This window comes from Theropithecus gelada, chromosome 20, assembly GCF_003255815.1.
Source record: "Theropithecus gelada isolate Dixy chromosome 20, Tgel_1.0, whole genome shotgun sequence".
Taxonomy (NCBI): Eukaryota; Metazoa; Chordata; class Mammalia; order Primates; family Cercopithecidae; genus Theropithecus; species Theropithecus gelada.
In genome coordinates this window covers 59,285,831-59,300,578 of record NC_037688.1, presented here as the reverse complement: position 1 = coordinate 59,300,578, position 14,748 = coordinate 59,285,831, and the positions used below count along the sequence as shown (strand labels likewise).

The following is a 14,748-nucleotide window of genomic DNA, read 5'->3' as shown; positions in this document are numbered from 1 at the left end:
ACCTGGGTTTTATTTATTTTTGTACCCTTAGAGCCTAGCCCATAGCAGGGACCCAATAAACATCACTTGAATAAATGAGTGCCAAATCAATCAAAATCGTAAATAATTTTTTCTAAAAACTAGAGAAGACGAGATGCCAAAACTCGTCTTTATACAAAAGAGAGATACTGAAAAATATTTATTATCATTATTTTTTAATACGACAGGTCTTTGTTGCCCAGGCTGCAGTACAGTGGCAGGACCATAGCTCACTGCAGCCTTGAACTCCTGGCCTCAAGCGATCCTCTGGCCTCAGCTTTCCAAAGTGCTGGGATTACAGGCGTGAGCCACAAACCCAGCCTGAAAAAGAGTATTTGTAAGAGACCAGCTCTACCCAATTTAAAACATATTACAGATTAACAGTTATTAAAACCATATTGATGCAGGCCAGGTGCAATGGCTCACGCCTGTAATCACAGCACTTTGGGAGACCGAAGCAGGAGGATCACCTGAGGTCAGGAGTTCAAGACCAATCTGGCCAAAGCGAAACCCCATCTCTACTAAAAATACAAAAACTAGCCTGGCGTGGTGGTGGGCACCTGTAATCCCAGCTACTGGGGAGGCTGAGGCAGGAAAATTGCTTAAATCTGGGAGGCGGAGGTTGCAGGGAACCAAGATCGCACCACTGCACTCTAGCCTGGGTGACAGAGCCAGACTCCATCTAAAAAACAAACAAACAAACCATATTGATACAAATGTATACACACACCCAAAGCCATAAATCAATGGAATAGACTAGAAAGCCCAATAAAAGGTCAAAGAAAATATCACAATTATATGTTTCTAAAAAAGAACCATTGTAAAACAATGAAAAGGTGAAGAATTTCTGTTACCTGTGTAAAAATATCTACATCAACCCTCACCTGAAGCTCCTCACCTCTTCCCTTGCTCTTTTCTTCAGCCCAAACACGCTTTTCAATGTTCTTCCCAGTCACTGCCCAAGGCCGGTGTCTTAGTCCGGCTGTCATCCACTCTGAGCCTACTGCAGTAGCTTCCTACCTGGGTTCCCTTTCCCTTCCTCCCCGGTCCTGACTCCATCAGCTGCCAGCTGACTTCCCACAGCACCAACTTTCTCAGCCTTCTGCCTGTAAGAGTTCCCCAAGTTCTACCACAGTCACCCTCAAACCATCATCCTTCCTAAAACTGGAACAGAAGCTTTTCCAACGATGGACTTCACAGATGACAACAGACCCAATCAACACCGCCTGGCTCTCAAAAGTTGGTATGCCAGGTCATGGATGGCCATGTATTTTAGTCCTACTATGCTGGGGTTGTTTGAGGATCATTATGAACCCTGGCAAGTACAAAAATGCAAAAGTAATGGGAGTATTACATTGGTTCTGGCTGGGCGCGATGGCTCACGCCTGTAATCCCAACACTTTGGGAGGCCAAGGCGGGTGGATCACCTGAGGTCAGGAGTTGGAGACCAGCCTGACCAGTATGGTAAAACCCCATCTCTACTAAAAATACAAAAATTAGCCAGGTGTGGTGGTGGGCAACTGTAATCCCAGCTACTTGGGAGGCTGAGGCAGAAGAATCTCTTGAACCCAGGAGACAGAGGTTGCCGTGAGCCGAGATCACACTACTGCATTCCAGCCTGGGGAACAGAGCGAGACTCCATCTCAAAAAAAAAAAAAAAAAGGCTCTAAGAGGAGGCATACAGGTAAAATGGAAATTAGAGAAAATAATAAGTTACACTGTGAGAAATGATACTTGATATTCAACATATAACAAAATTCTCTACCTGGGGCAAAGGTGTCCATCAGCTTATACAGGGCAAATAAAACAAGAGTATGCTGGTTTTAAAGGTTTTTGTTTGTTTGTTTGTTTGTTTGTTTTTTGAGACAGGGTCTCACTCTGTTGCCCAGGCTGGATTGCAGGGGCAGGATCTCAGCTCACTGCAACCTCTGCTTCTCAGGTTCAAGCGATTCTCGTGCCTCCGCCCCCCGAGTAGCTGGGATTACAGGTGTGCACCACAATGCCTGGCTAATTTTTGCATTTTTAGTAGAAACAGGATTTCACCATGTTGCCCGGACTGGCCTCAAATCCCTAGCATCAAATCTGCCTGCCTCAGCCTCCCAAAGTGCTGGGATTATAGCCATGAGCCACCATGCTGGGCCTTAAAGCTTTTTAAAACTTTGAAGAACCAGCTGGGTGCGGTGTCTCACACCTGTAATCGCAGCACTTTGGGAGGCCGAGGAGGGCTGATAGATTGAGGTCAGCAGTTCCAGATCAGCCGGGCTAATAGGGCGAAACCCTGTCTCTACTAAAAATATAAAAATTAGCCGGGCGTGGTAGTGCACACCTGTAATCCCAGCTACTCGCGAGGCTGAGGCAGGAGAATCGCTTGAACCTAGGAGGCAGAGGTTGCAGTGAGCTGAGATTGTGCCATTGCACTCCAGCCTGGCTGACAGAGCAAGAATCCATCTCAAAAAAAAAAAAAAAAGCTTTGAAGAATCAACTTACACCTTCTATTGGATGGAAATGCAACCAGGGGCTGTGAATTTAAATACCACAAATACTTAACAAATGGATCCGAAAATAGCATTCACTACCCAAGTGATTTGAAAATAAAAGAGCGGAGAGAGTTGTTCCCCTGCTAAGAATCACATAATGGTTGCCTTTTTCCAAATTTATAAACAAAAAAGTATTAAGTTAAAGGATAAACTCTTCAAGTGTTAGGTTTCCCCTAGGACTATCTCTACCCTTGGAATTCTCTATCACCTATCAGTTATTAAGATCGCTCAAGGCCAGGCACAGTGGCTCACATCTGTAATCCCACCACTTTGGGAGGCCAAGATGGGAGGGTTGTTTGAGGCCAGGAGTTGGAGACCAGCCTGGGCAACATAGCAAGACTCTGCCTCTATGAAAAAACATTTTTAAAAACGATTGCTCACATGCTACATGCCCAGCAGAGTCCTCACTGAACTCCCAGGCACATCTCAGAGACTCCCCTGCTTTGTGCCTGTGCCCACACTCCCTCCATCCAAGCACTCACTGTATCTGGTGAAGCAGAAACACTTCGATGTATTTCCCCAAAGTACAGCTGGCCATGGTTTCAAATGGCCACTCCAGCCCAGGCATGCGAAAGTATCCAATGACCACGTGATATCCGAGCTGCTTGATTTACACATATTCACACTGACAGGTAACAGCTGATGGGTGCTTTTAATAATTTCTGTACATTTATTTAAGATTTATATTAATTTAAGCACCTGTTTACTCGGTCCATGATTTAAGATTTAAACTCTTTAAGAAGTATAAATTTGGCCCAACCATGTGGAAGAACACTGAGTTAACTACAGAAGAAATGCTAATGAAACATTAAAGAAGAGATCAAATTGACTACTAAACCAAAAGCTATCTCTGATAAGGAAGGCATCCAAAAAGAAGAGCTGTGGGAAAGGAGAGGAAGGGAGAAACATCTTAGGATAATCAAAGGGAAGTAGCCAATGCAAATAATCAATAAGCTGTAATTAACATAGAGGAAACACAGTCTCACAAGATGTATGGCTGAAAGGAACTGAATATTGTTTGTTTCTGAGACGGAGTCTCACTCTGTTGCCCAGACTGTAGTGCAGTGGTGCAATCTTGACTCACTGCAACCTCCACCTCCAGGGTTCAAACAATTCTCCTGCCTCAGCCTCCTGAGTACCTGGGATTACAGGCACCTGCCACCATGCCCAGCTAATTTTCATATTTTTAGTAGAGATGGGGTTTTACCATATTGGTCAGGCTGGTCTCGAACTCCTGACCTCAGGTGATCCACCCGCCTTGGCCTCCCCAAGTGCTGGGATTACAGGCATGAGCTAACGCACCCTGCGGTATTCAACTGTTTTTATATCAAACACGCCTATTATTTTATTTTCTGTAAATAATAGGCTGTACCTATTTAAAAGACAGTTTCTTATAGAAATCTTAGATGTTTTATAGAATCCGCTTTATCTTCTGAAACTTGTATTAAATCTGTACCTAGTCATTAACGTGCAAGGTTTCATCACTGTATCTGTTAAGGAACTTATCTAAGAACAAGAATGCTAACTTGTTTATATTACAGTACATAAATACATCAAAGAATGGCAATAAGATTTCATTAACCACACCTAAGATCTGCTAGAATAGATAAAACTGGTTACATTCAGATTATCTGTTTGTAGCGCTGGCTCCACATTCAAGTCCCCAGGGATCAATTATATTGTTAACTCCAGTCCCTATCATTTGACAGGTTAAGAGATATTTGTTGAACTAAATTGGTAACTGAGCAATGACACTGATGACTAAATGTTAATTCCATGACAATTAAAGAAATGACACATACAGAAAACTCATATAAAGCAATACAAATGTAAGAACACATTCATTTTGACCTTAGTGGAAAAAATTTAAATAAATAACAAATTTTTTAAAGACAATATCTAATGCAACTAAGGTGATGGTGAAATGTGATATTCATCATGTCATGCATAATGACACACATTATTGCGCAACATTGCTTGCTGCACTACAAACTAAATGATGGCATTATCATCTTAGTAGACAACTTGGCAATACTGTCATGATATAAATATTAATTTCCTATAAATGTAGTGAGTCTAACCTCTAGAGAATTCATCATGGAAAAAGTAATTTAGGCTGGGGGTGGCGGCTCACACCTGTAATCCCAGCACTTTGGGAGGCCAAGACGGGCGGATCACGAGGTCAGGAGATCGAGACCATCCTGGCTAACAAGGTGAAACCCTGTCTCTATTAAAAATATTTAAAAAATCAGCCAGGCGCAGTGGCGGGTGCCTGTAGTCCCAGCTACCCAGGAGGCTGAGGCAGGAGAATGGTGTGAACCCAGGAGGCAGAGGTTGCAGTGAGCCGAGATCATGCCACTGCACTCCAGACTGGGTGACAGAGAGGGACTCTGTCTCAAAAAAAAAAAAAAAAAAAAAAAAAGATAATCAAAGGGCAGAATTTCCAGTCCCATCACCTGACTGAGATGATGGAGAAGAAAGAGTGGGACTGACAGGTGACTAAGTAGGGTGTGAGGGCATTTAATGCCCTAGGGCAGGGGTCACACGCTTCTTATGAAGTGCCAGAGGATAAATACCATAGGCCTTGCAGGCCATATGGGTCACTATTGCAACTATTCAACCCTGCCACTGTAGTGAGTGGCTGTGTTCCAGTAAACTTTTTCACAAAGCAGGTGGTGGGCTGGATTTACCCTGCAGGCCAAAGTCGGGTGACTCATTCATGGACTAGAAGATAGAGGGAAATGAAGGCAATCTGAGGAAGAAGTTCACAGGTTCAATTTTAGCAGGCCATATCAGCCGAGATGTTCGAGAGAGATGGCAGCATGATTCTAGGAATAAAGAGACCCCAGGGCTGGAGGCATAAAACTGTCACCATGAGATGGCCGGGCGCGGTGGCTCATGCCTGTAATCCCAGCACTTTGGGAGGCCGAGGCAGGCGAATCATGAGGTCAGGAGATCGAGACCACGGTGAAACCCCGTCTCTACTAAAAATATAAAAAATTAGCGCCTGTAGTCCCAGCTACTCGGGAGGCTGAGGCAGGAGAATGGCCTGAACCCGGGAGGTGGAGCTTGCAGTGAGCTGAGATCGCGCCACTGCACTCCAGCCTGAGCGACAGAGCAAGACTCCATCTCAAAAAAAAAAAAAAAAAAATGTCACCTCATGGTAACACCCAATGTTACTTCAGATCACTATGGCCCTGGAAAGGAATGAACATTACAATCTAACCTCCTTTAACTCCTACTTTTTAAAAAGAGGGCTCCTATTTTTGAAGTGGGGCTTTCAGTCCCTTTTCCAAGATAAATAAGTTTAAAGTTTCAAATTTATAGATGAAAATTTCCTAATGGCTAGAAAATAAGGCAGTTCTAAAGTAAAGTGCATATCAACTTCTTTAGATTTTTATTATGAAATATTTTATGTGCAAAAAACATATAGCTGTATGTAAAGTGTAATGAATAATAATAAAGCAAATGTACCCATCCACATCTCAAGAAAGTAGTTCATTACGAACGCCACTGATAACTTACTTATTTATTTAGAGACAGGGTCTCACTCCATCATCCAGGCTAGAGCACAGTGGCAGGATCAGTTGACTGCAGCCTCCACCTCCCAGGCTCAAGCAATCCTCCCACCTGAGCCTCCCAAGTAGCTGGGGAGTACACACACACGCTATTATGACTGGCTAAATTTTTTTGTGTGCGTAGAGACAGGTTCTTGCTATGTTGCTCAGGCTGGTCTCAAACTCCTGGTCTCAAGTGATCCTCCCACCTCAGCCTCCCAAAATGCTGAGATTACAAGCATGGGTCACTGTGCCCGGCTCACTGACAACTTTTCATACCACAAGCATTAGTCTCTAAACTATGAATGAAAGCAGGCAGCCCACAGCCAGATAATGCTTGCAGATGTTTTCTTTGGCCAACAGTGGGTTTTTTTCTTCTTAGTTGCCAACATTTAAATATCGAGAAACTTCACATGAAAATCAGCATTCTGGAGTATCATTAAAAATGGAAGATGCGGCTTCACTACTCCCACATTCACCTTGGCAACAAGCGGCTAGAACGGAAGAGCAGCTCTCCCCTTTGAATGAACATGTACTCACCATTTCACTACAGTCCCCCCAATTCCCTACCATCCTATACCCACCTCCCACTTCACTTATTTATTTTACCCATCCTGGCACTTGGGTTTGTGACCCCTGCTTATATGATTGTGGTTTCCAACCTTTGGGAATACGGGAAATATTATTTACAGTAAAAAAATTTAACAGACTCTCAACAGGTGCATAACTAAAAGTAAGACAAGTCCACAATCCCTATCACCATTTTGTAATCCAAAAAGTTCTAGAAAAACAAGTCTTTTTTTGTAACTTATTTGGCAACCAAAGTTGACCTGAACTGATATTAAACTATGTATAATCTTTATGCATATCCATTCAGTGGTAATATATGTATATATATATTTTCCATACTAATAATAATGTTTGATTATGGGGTTTCGTCCCAGACCCCACTGGAAGTATTATATGACAACAATATATGTGCATTATTACTTTTAGAAAAATCTGAAAAATTCTGAATTCTAACACTCATCTGGCCCAATGATTCCAGATAAGGGACTGTGGGCCTATTACACTTGTAATCCCTACCTTTAAGAAAATACAAACACAGGCCAGGCGTGGGGGCTCACGTCTGTAATCCCAACACTTCGGGAGGCCGAGACGGGCGGATCATGAGGTCAGGAGATCCAGACCATCCTGGCTAACACGGTGAAACCTCGTCTCTACTAAAAATACAAAAAATTAGCCGGGCGTGGTGGCGGGCGCCTGTGGTCCCAGCTACTCGGGAGGCTGAGGCGGGAGAATGGCGTGAACCCGGGAGGCGGAGGTTGCAGTGAGCTGAGATCGCGCCACTGCACTCCAGCCTGGGCGACAGAGCGAGACTCCGTCTCCAAAGCGACAGAGTGAGATTCCGTCTCCAAAAAAAAAACACAGCAAACAGATGAGAGTTTAACATTTTTACACGGATTTGTACTTCACCAATAGTTACTACAGCATCTACCTACATGTGAGAAACTGAAATAGAACGATAAAGGTGAAACATCCTGTGCTCTGACAAAAATGCATGGTACATGTACTGTCTGCAGCACCCTAGACCATAATGTCAGACTTGGAAGGTTTTGCCTCGTCCACTCTGCTACAAAGGCAATTCTGTAACAGAGTAACATGCCACTTACACATATAAAAGATGATGCTAAATGAATACATCCTTTTATGGTTCAAATTTATAGATGAAAATTTCCTACTGGTTCATCATTTTTATGGTTTTAGGGTTCATTTTTTTTTTCCCCCAGTGAAGAATGGATTTTCACTCACCTACAAATACTTCTGGATTTCTTAGCATGTAAACTACATAACAAAGCCATGAAAGATGAGATTGAGAAGCTGCTGCAACAACAGAGGACCTCTTTCCACCGTGCTCTATGCAGAGATTGACGGAATCCACTCAGATTGAAGCAAAGCACACATTACCTATCCCTTCTCAGAAACACTGTTGAGAGTTCCCCTAGAAAAGGCAGAGTGGGCAGGCGCAGTGGCTCACGCCTGTAATCCCAGCACTTTGGGAGGCCGAGGTGGGTGGATCACCTGAGGTCAGGGATTTGAGACCAGCCTGGCCAACATGGCGAAACCCCATCTCTACTAAAAATACAAAAATTAGTCAGGCGTGGTGGCTCATGCCTGTAATCCCAGCTACTCCGGAGGCTGAGGCAGGAGAATCGCTTGAACCCACGAGGTGGAGGTTACAGTGAGTCGAGATGGCACCACTGCACTCCAATCTGGGCGGCTGAGTGAGACTCCATCATAAAAAGGGAAAAAAAAAGTAAAAGGAAAGGCAGAGTGAAGATCAGTGGGAGGAAAAGGACATAGTGGAGTGGGTGAGGGATGCAGAATGTTATTACTGGCAACATAAGGATAAGGTTTGTGATCATCAAATACAGGAAGGGCTGACTCAGGGAAGAGAGATAAGATTCATTCAATTCGGCAGCAGGGGACTATTCTGGGATCAGCAGGTAGAGACACACTTTGACTCAGTGTGAGAATTCACATTGCTGGTAGTGGATCCAATGACCTAGAGAGTGATCCATTCTATATACCTCCTAGAGCAGAGGACTCCTGGAGGTCAACAGATCTCTGTGATCAGAATTTATAGCTGCCGCAGAATCAGAAACCTGGGTTTGGGTCCACGGCTCTGTCTCTTGCGAGCTTGATGACCTCTTTGATCTCTGGCTTCCTCATCATTAAACCAGAAAAAAGTAACATCACCTCAGAGGGTTGCGATGAGAATGCAATGAAATAAATGTATGCAAAGCACCAAGCCCAGCAGCTTCATAAGCACAGAAGATGTTTAATAAACGTTAATAAACACTAGTCCTTCCCTGGTGAAGAGGCAGCCCAGTTCCTGTACTCAAAAGCACTTGGGATCCAGAGTCAGAGGCCCTGGACTGAAGCCATGCCTCAGACATTACTTAGTAGCTGTGCAAACTTAGAAAGTCAGGTTTCCTCCTCTTTTTTTTTTTTTTTTTTTCTGAGACAGGGTCTTGCTCTGTCACCCAGACTGGAGTGCAGTGGTATGATCTCAGCTCACTGCAGCCTCGACTTCCCAGGCTCAGTTGATCCTCTCACCTCAGCCTCCCAAGTAGCTGAGACAGGCACACACCACCACTCCTGGCTAGTTTTCTGTATTTTTTGTAGAGACCGGGTTTCACCATGTTGCTCAGGCTGGTCTGAAATTCCTGGGCTCAAGTGATCCTCCCATCTCGGGCTCTCAAAGTGTCAGGATTACAGGTGTGAGCCACCCCACCCCACCCGGCCAGGTTTCCATCTTTGTAAGAGAGAACTGATCATTGTCAGGAGACTGAGATCCAAGCCAGGTGGTTTAGCACAGCACTTTATACACTAAACCACCATAGCAATGTTGATGACTGTTACTATCAGACCCTTTCGAGATTTCAGTAAAGGCTGAGCTGTTTTTCAACAAAGCCAAAGAAGTGAAAATGTAATATCAGGGTAAGGTACAGGGAAAAAAAAGAAAAAGAGGGACTGTCAATTTCTGAGTCCTTCTAGACGAGCAGTTGGGTGATCCACAGAAGAATTTTGTTCAGCTGCACATAGTGTCTCTGCAGTTTAATGTGGATTAAATGCCAGCTGGTTAAAATGCAGATTTCAGGAAAACTCCAAAGGTGGCCCACACTGGACCTACATTCCCACGCAGCCCCTTTGGTGGGACACAGTCCTCCAGGTCCCCTGTGGCCCTCACATGGCCCAAGTCACTGATTCATTTCACTGGCCTTGCCCTCTAGGCATTTGGGTTTATAACCTTGGGTTATCAAAAAACAACTATCTGTGAAAGCATTCAGACCTCCAGGGGAAACTTCAGTCACCAAAGAAATAAATACCCAAGGAGACACTCCCTATCAGAGCCTCGGTACTATGATCTCCTAGTTGTCTCTCAAATTCCTTTTCTCCTTGACTCTTCTGTAACTTCAAGATCTTCATCCCAGTGTACTTCTTCCTCTACTTAAGACATCATCTCCTGCAAAACACCATCTGTGATTATCTGCATCTAAGGGTTTTCAAGAAACAAAACCTCTCTCTTTTTAGCAGGACTACAAAAGACACACCATGACCTTTATCTCTTGCCTGATTACCACCCATTACCATGCACTCTCAGTCCATATGGTTTGGGTGCGCTGACTCCAGTCCATTTCTGGGGAAAGGCATGGGATCCAGAAGCATTCAGAGCCAATCCTGGGACTTGGGCCGTAGTGACTGGGAGATGAGTATTCTTTCCCTCTGAGACCTGGAAGATGTGGGAGTCTCCCAGACTCCCTAAAGAGTGGAACCGAGGCCGGGCGCGGTGGCTCGTGCCTGTAATCCCAGCACTTTGGGAGGCCAAGCCTGGCCAACATGGCAAAACCCCGTCTCTACTGAACATACAAAAATCAGCTGGTCATGGTGGCACAGGCCTGTAGTCCCAGCTACTTCACAGGCGGAGACGGGAGAATTGCTTGAACCTGGGAGGTGGATGTTGCAGTGAGCCACACCACTACACTCCAGCCTAGGTGACAGAGCCAGACTCCATTTCAAAAAAAAAAAAAAAGAGTGAAACCCCCAGAACAAACCAAATCTGCAGCCACACTACTTTTGAGCCACTTATGAGCCAATCAATTCCTGTCTTTGCTATGAATTGGGTTTTCTTACAACCAAAAGAGACCTAATCAATACAAGAGATATTTGAAATAAGGGTGAAAAGGCAGGCTGAGAAAGGTGCTCAACTTTTCTCCTCTGGGAAGCTTTTGTTACCTTTTGTTACCTCCCTTAACTCAATGACAGCTGGGTTTTGCTCTGTGCATTAGCCATCCCTCTTATAAGCACTTATCTCATGTATATAATTATTTTTTGCTTGCCTATCTCTTCCACATATCTCCTGCGCTCCCTCAGGGCAGAAACCATGCCGTATTCACCTTCGATTCTTTAATACCTTGGATAACAGCACACAGTGTAGGCTCAACAAGTGTCTGCTGAATGCATGAATCAACAAAAGGCAGGTGGACTGAAAGAACCATCCTACTTCTCTGGGACACTCACACCATGAGACCACCACATAAGCCTCGCCCCTGTGAGTTTCAGGCCATCTTCTCAAATAGACTTACCCACCCACTGTAAACAAATTGCATCATGAGAACTCATTCCTTCCAGGCATTACTAATTCTCCACATGTCCCTCCCCTGGAAACTTACAGTGAAATTACTCAAAGGTCTCCCTTCTGATGAGAATATCTCACAGCAAGACACCACCTACAATTCCACAAATTGATAAACCAAAACACAATGGGCATGATATTCACATATATAATGTCCTTCTCCACCTAGATCACAGGGGCAAAAACAAAAAACCCCTTTGCTTTCTAGCCTTCATCTTGACCTAAAAACACCCAGAATCCTGATTCTGGGGCCAACCAACCACCTACTTCCATACAGTAACAATTCTAGGCACTCTCCTGCCTCCGTTTATCTTCCTTAGTCCTTTCTGATTACTCAAGTAGAAAACACACACACACACACACACACACACACACACACATCTAGGAAATCAACAGCAAATAAGCGACAGGTTTCCCAGCAAAAACAGATGTTCTGACTTGGGGTGCATAATTGCCACACCCTTAATAGTTCTGTAATAGCTTCAGCTTCCACTGGCATCTAGCAATAAAGATTTTTAAAGACAGTCAAAGGTCAGGCCCAGAATTACAGCTCCAGCATGAATCACCATCTACTCTATCCACTTCAGGTTTTCCCATACTTGGGCCCACATCACCAGGGCGATCCAGTAAGAACTCAGATAACGGAATGAACAATGTCTACTGCACCCTGACCAAGGGATAGGAACCACAGCCGACCCTGGGAATCAAAGGAGACACAGCAGGGACTCTCAAGGTGTTTAATCTGATGGAGAACACACACAAAAGGCAGTCACAGCACAGAAAAACAAGTGCTACACTGGATTACCAGAACGTCCTGGAGAGGTATTCAATCTATGCTGAAGCATCATAGAATGCCTTTCAGAGGCAGAGAGACCTTTCCCAGAAGGCTGAAGAATGAGCACGAGGTACCTGGAGAAAAGGTGTGGTGGGAGAGGCTTCCAGGAGTTTCAAGTAGATGCTAGCATAAAAAAGCAAAACCTCCTGTGGAAACTGAAGGTAGGCAAGCATGGCCGGAATTTTAAAATGTGAAGGGGCCAGGCAAGGTGGCTCAGGCTTGTAGTCCCAGAACTTTGGGAGGCTGGGGCAGGCAGATCAGTCGAGGCCAGGAGTTGGAGACCACCCTAGGCAACATGGCAAAACCCCACTCTACAAAAAATACGAAAATTCGCGGGTGTGGTGGTGCCCACCTGTAGTTCCAACTACATACGTGGCTGAGGCGGGAGGTTCGCTTGAGCCCAAGGAAGTCAAGGCTGCAATGAGCCAAGATCTCATCACTGCACCCCAGCCTGGGTGACAAACGGGAGACCTTGTTTCAAAAAAAAAAAAAAAGTGTGAAGGGAGAAGCCTCTAAGATGACCCAGGAGCCAAAGAGACCCCTAATAGCTTGGTAGATTTAAGTCTCAGAACTTTGTATAAAAAGAGTGAAAGTCCCTTACCTGTCACGAACAATGTAAAAACAGGCCACACTGACTATCTGACAAACGTATCTTGGCACTTACTAAATACTAGTTCCACAATGCACCTTGCTCAGAACACTAACAAGGGTACGAAACTCACAAGAAAGTATCATGTGCTTATAAATTGTTCCTTGAAACATCAGCCGCCATTACCACACGTGTTTACCTTCCTCTCAGCATTATTTCTTTAACTTTCCTGCAAATAACAGAAAAGTAGGTTTGTCTGGGTTTTACGGGCAGGGATCAACCCTGAAAATAAGAGTTAATTCTCACCACAATAACACGGTAGGGAATCGAAAAAATTAAACAAGGAAACTAAGCAAAAAGAGGGAGGAAATGAAACAGTAAAAAGCAAATTTAGAAAACTCTAGAGGAAGTAAAAGTATTTTCATACACTCAGAAAAAAGAAGTGTCCCACGTGCTTCAGCCAAACCAAACTCCCCTTAACTGTTAAAAAACGAAAAACAAAAGAAGAGCTGTAAAAAATTCATACTTTCATATCTCTTTGCTGAATAAACACTAAATCGGTACAGTACAGCCAGCTGCCCTGAAAGACCTTGAAATATTAGCCGCAGATAACACGGCACATGACAGTCACCTCCAGAAACTCTCAAAAACCACAAATCATTTCTTGTTCTGACAACCTGATCTACCAACTCTGCCATTTAATAATCAATAACGTTTCTTGTTAAGCACTTCAGCCGTAGCAAAGGAGACTTTTTAAATTGGCGCAAGGCGTCTCCATAATCCTTTTCTGCCAATTCCAAATTTCTAAATGTCAAGAACTGGCAGCAGCAGTCCAGTTCCTAGGAGCCCTGGTTTTGAGACAGCACCACCTCCGAATTCCCTCAAAGGGCGTTCTGAACTCACTGAGCAAATCCCACTGGCTTTCACGTCCCCCTAGCCATTTCTTGCCGCCATGCACTTAACAGGAGAAGGACTTGCAAACAGCGAGAGCACGGGGAAAGCCTGGGAATGCCGCCCCCCACAGCACAGCGCTCGACACAGCGTTAGGGACAGAAGTCACCGTTGTTGAGCCCAGGGCAGCGATCCGGGCTGGCTCGGCCCCCGGGAAGGGAGGAGAAGGACCGGGTCTACTCCCCGAGGGCGATGCTCCCGGGGCAGGGACAATGGGCAGGGGACCCCGCGGGGTGGCGGAGGAGGCGGCGGCCCGCCCCAGCAGGTCTCGGGGGCCCGGCTGCGCTGGGAGACAGGCGGGCCGCCCGGAGCGCGGCGCTCTGGCCTCAGCGCGGCACAGCCCCCGGGCCCGTGCCCCGCTGGTCTCGGGCGGGGCTGCGGCCCAGCTCAGAGCCGCCGGACCGAGGAGGAGCCGTCCCGCCCCCCGCCCTCCGCCCTCCGCCCTCCGCCCTCCGCCCCCAGCCCCGGCGCGACCCCCGTGCGACCCGGCGCACTCGCCTGCCCACGGTCTGGTTCGCCAGCTGCTTCATGCGGTTGAACTGCTTCTTCATGGCGGCGGTGGCGGCGGCGGCCCGCGGGGCTCGGGCCGGGCAGGGCGGGGGACAGCCTGGCAGCTACTACATCGCTTCCCGGCCCAAGCGGCTGCGGCGGCGGCGGCTCCCCCAGCCGGCGGCCCCGCCCTCGCCGCGTCACTTCCAGTGGCGCCGCCCGCCCGCCCTCTAAGTCTGGCCGACCCGAGCTGAGCCGAGTCGAGCCGAGTCGAGCGGAGCCGAGGCTAACAGTGCCCTACCTGACACCGGCAAAGAGCTAGAAGGCTCCGGGCGAGGAGACCACTGGGCCTCCTCCGCCTGGCCTCCCCTACCCCAACGTTGCCCGACCACCTTCTCGTTTATTTCAACGTATGAAAATCTGTTTCTGGCAGGGCGCAGTGGTTCAACGTTGTAATCTCAGCACTTTGGGAGGCCGAGGCCGGCAGATCACTTGAGGTCGCGAGTTCGAGAGCAGCCTGGCCAACACGGTGAAAGCCTGTCTCTACAAAAAATACAAATTTAGCTGGGCGT

At 46.1% G+C, this 14,748-nt stretch overlaps 1 protein-coding gene across 2 annotated transcripts in view; it reads right to left on the bottom strand.

The window, feature by feature from the left end:
* Positions 1–14,356, bottom strand: part of ARHGAP17 (Rho GTPase activating protein 17) — a 97,328-nt gene extending 82,972 nt beyond the window's left edge. For both annotated transcript variants that reach the window (XM_025370307.1, XM_025370308.1), the window contains exon 1: positions 14,186–14,356. In XM_025370307.1, coding sequence (XP_025226092.1) covers positions 14,186–14,238 — 53 coding nt within the window. In that variant the 5' untranslated portion in view covers positions 14,239–14,356. The remainder of the gene's footprint in view (positions 1–14,185) is intronic.
* Positions 14,357–14,748: the final 392 nt, after the last annotated feature.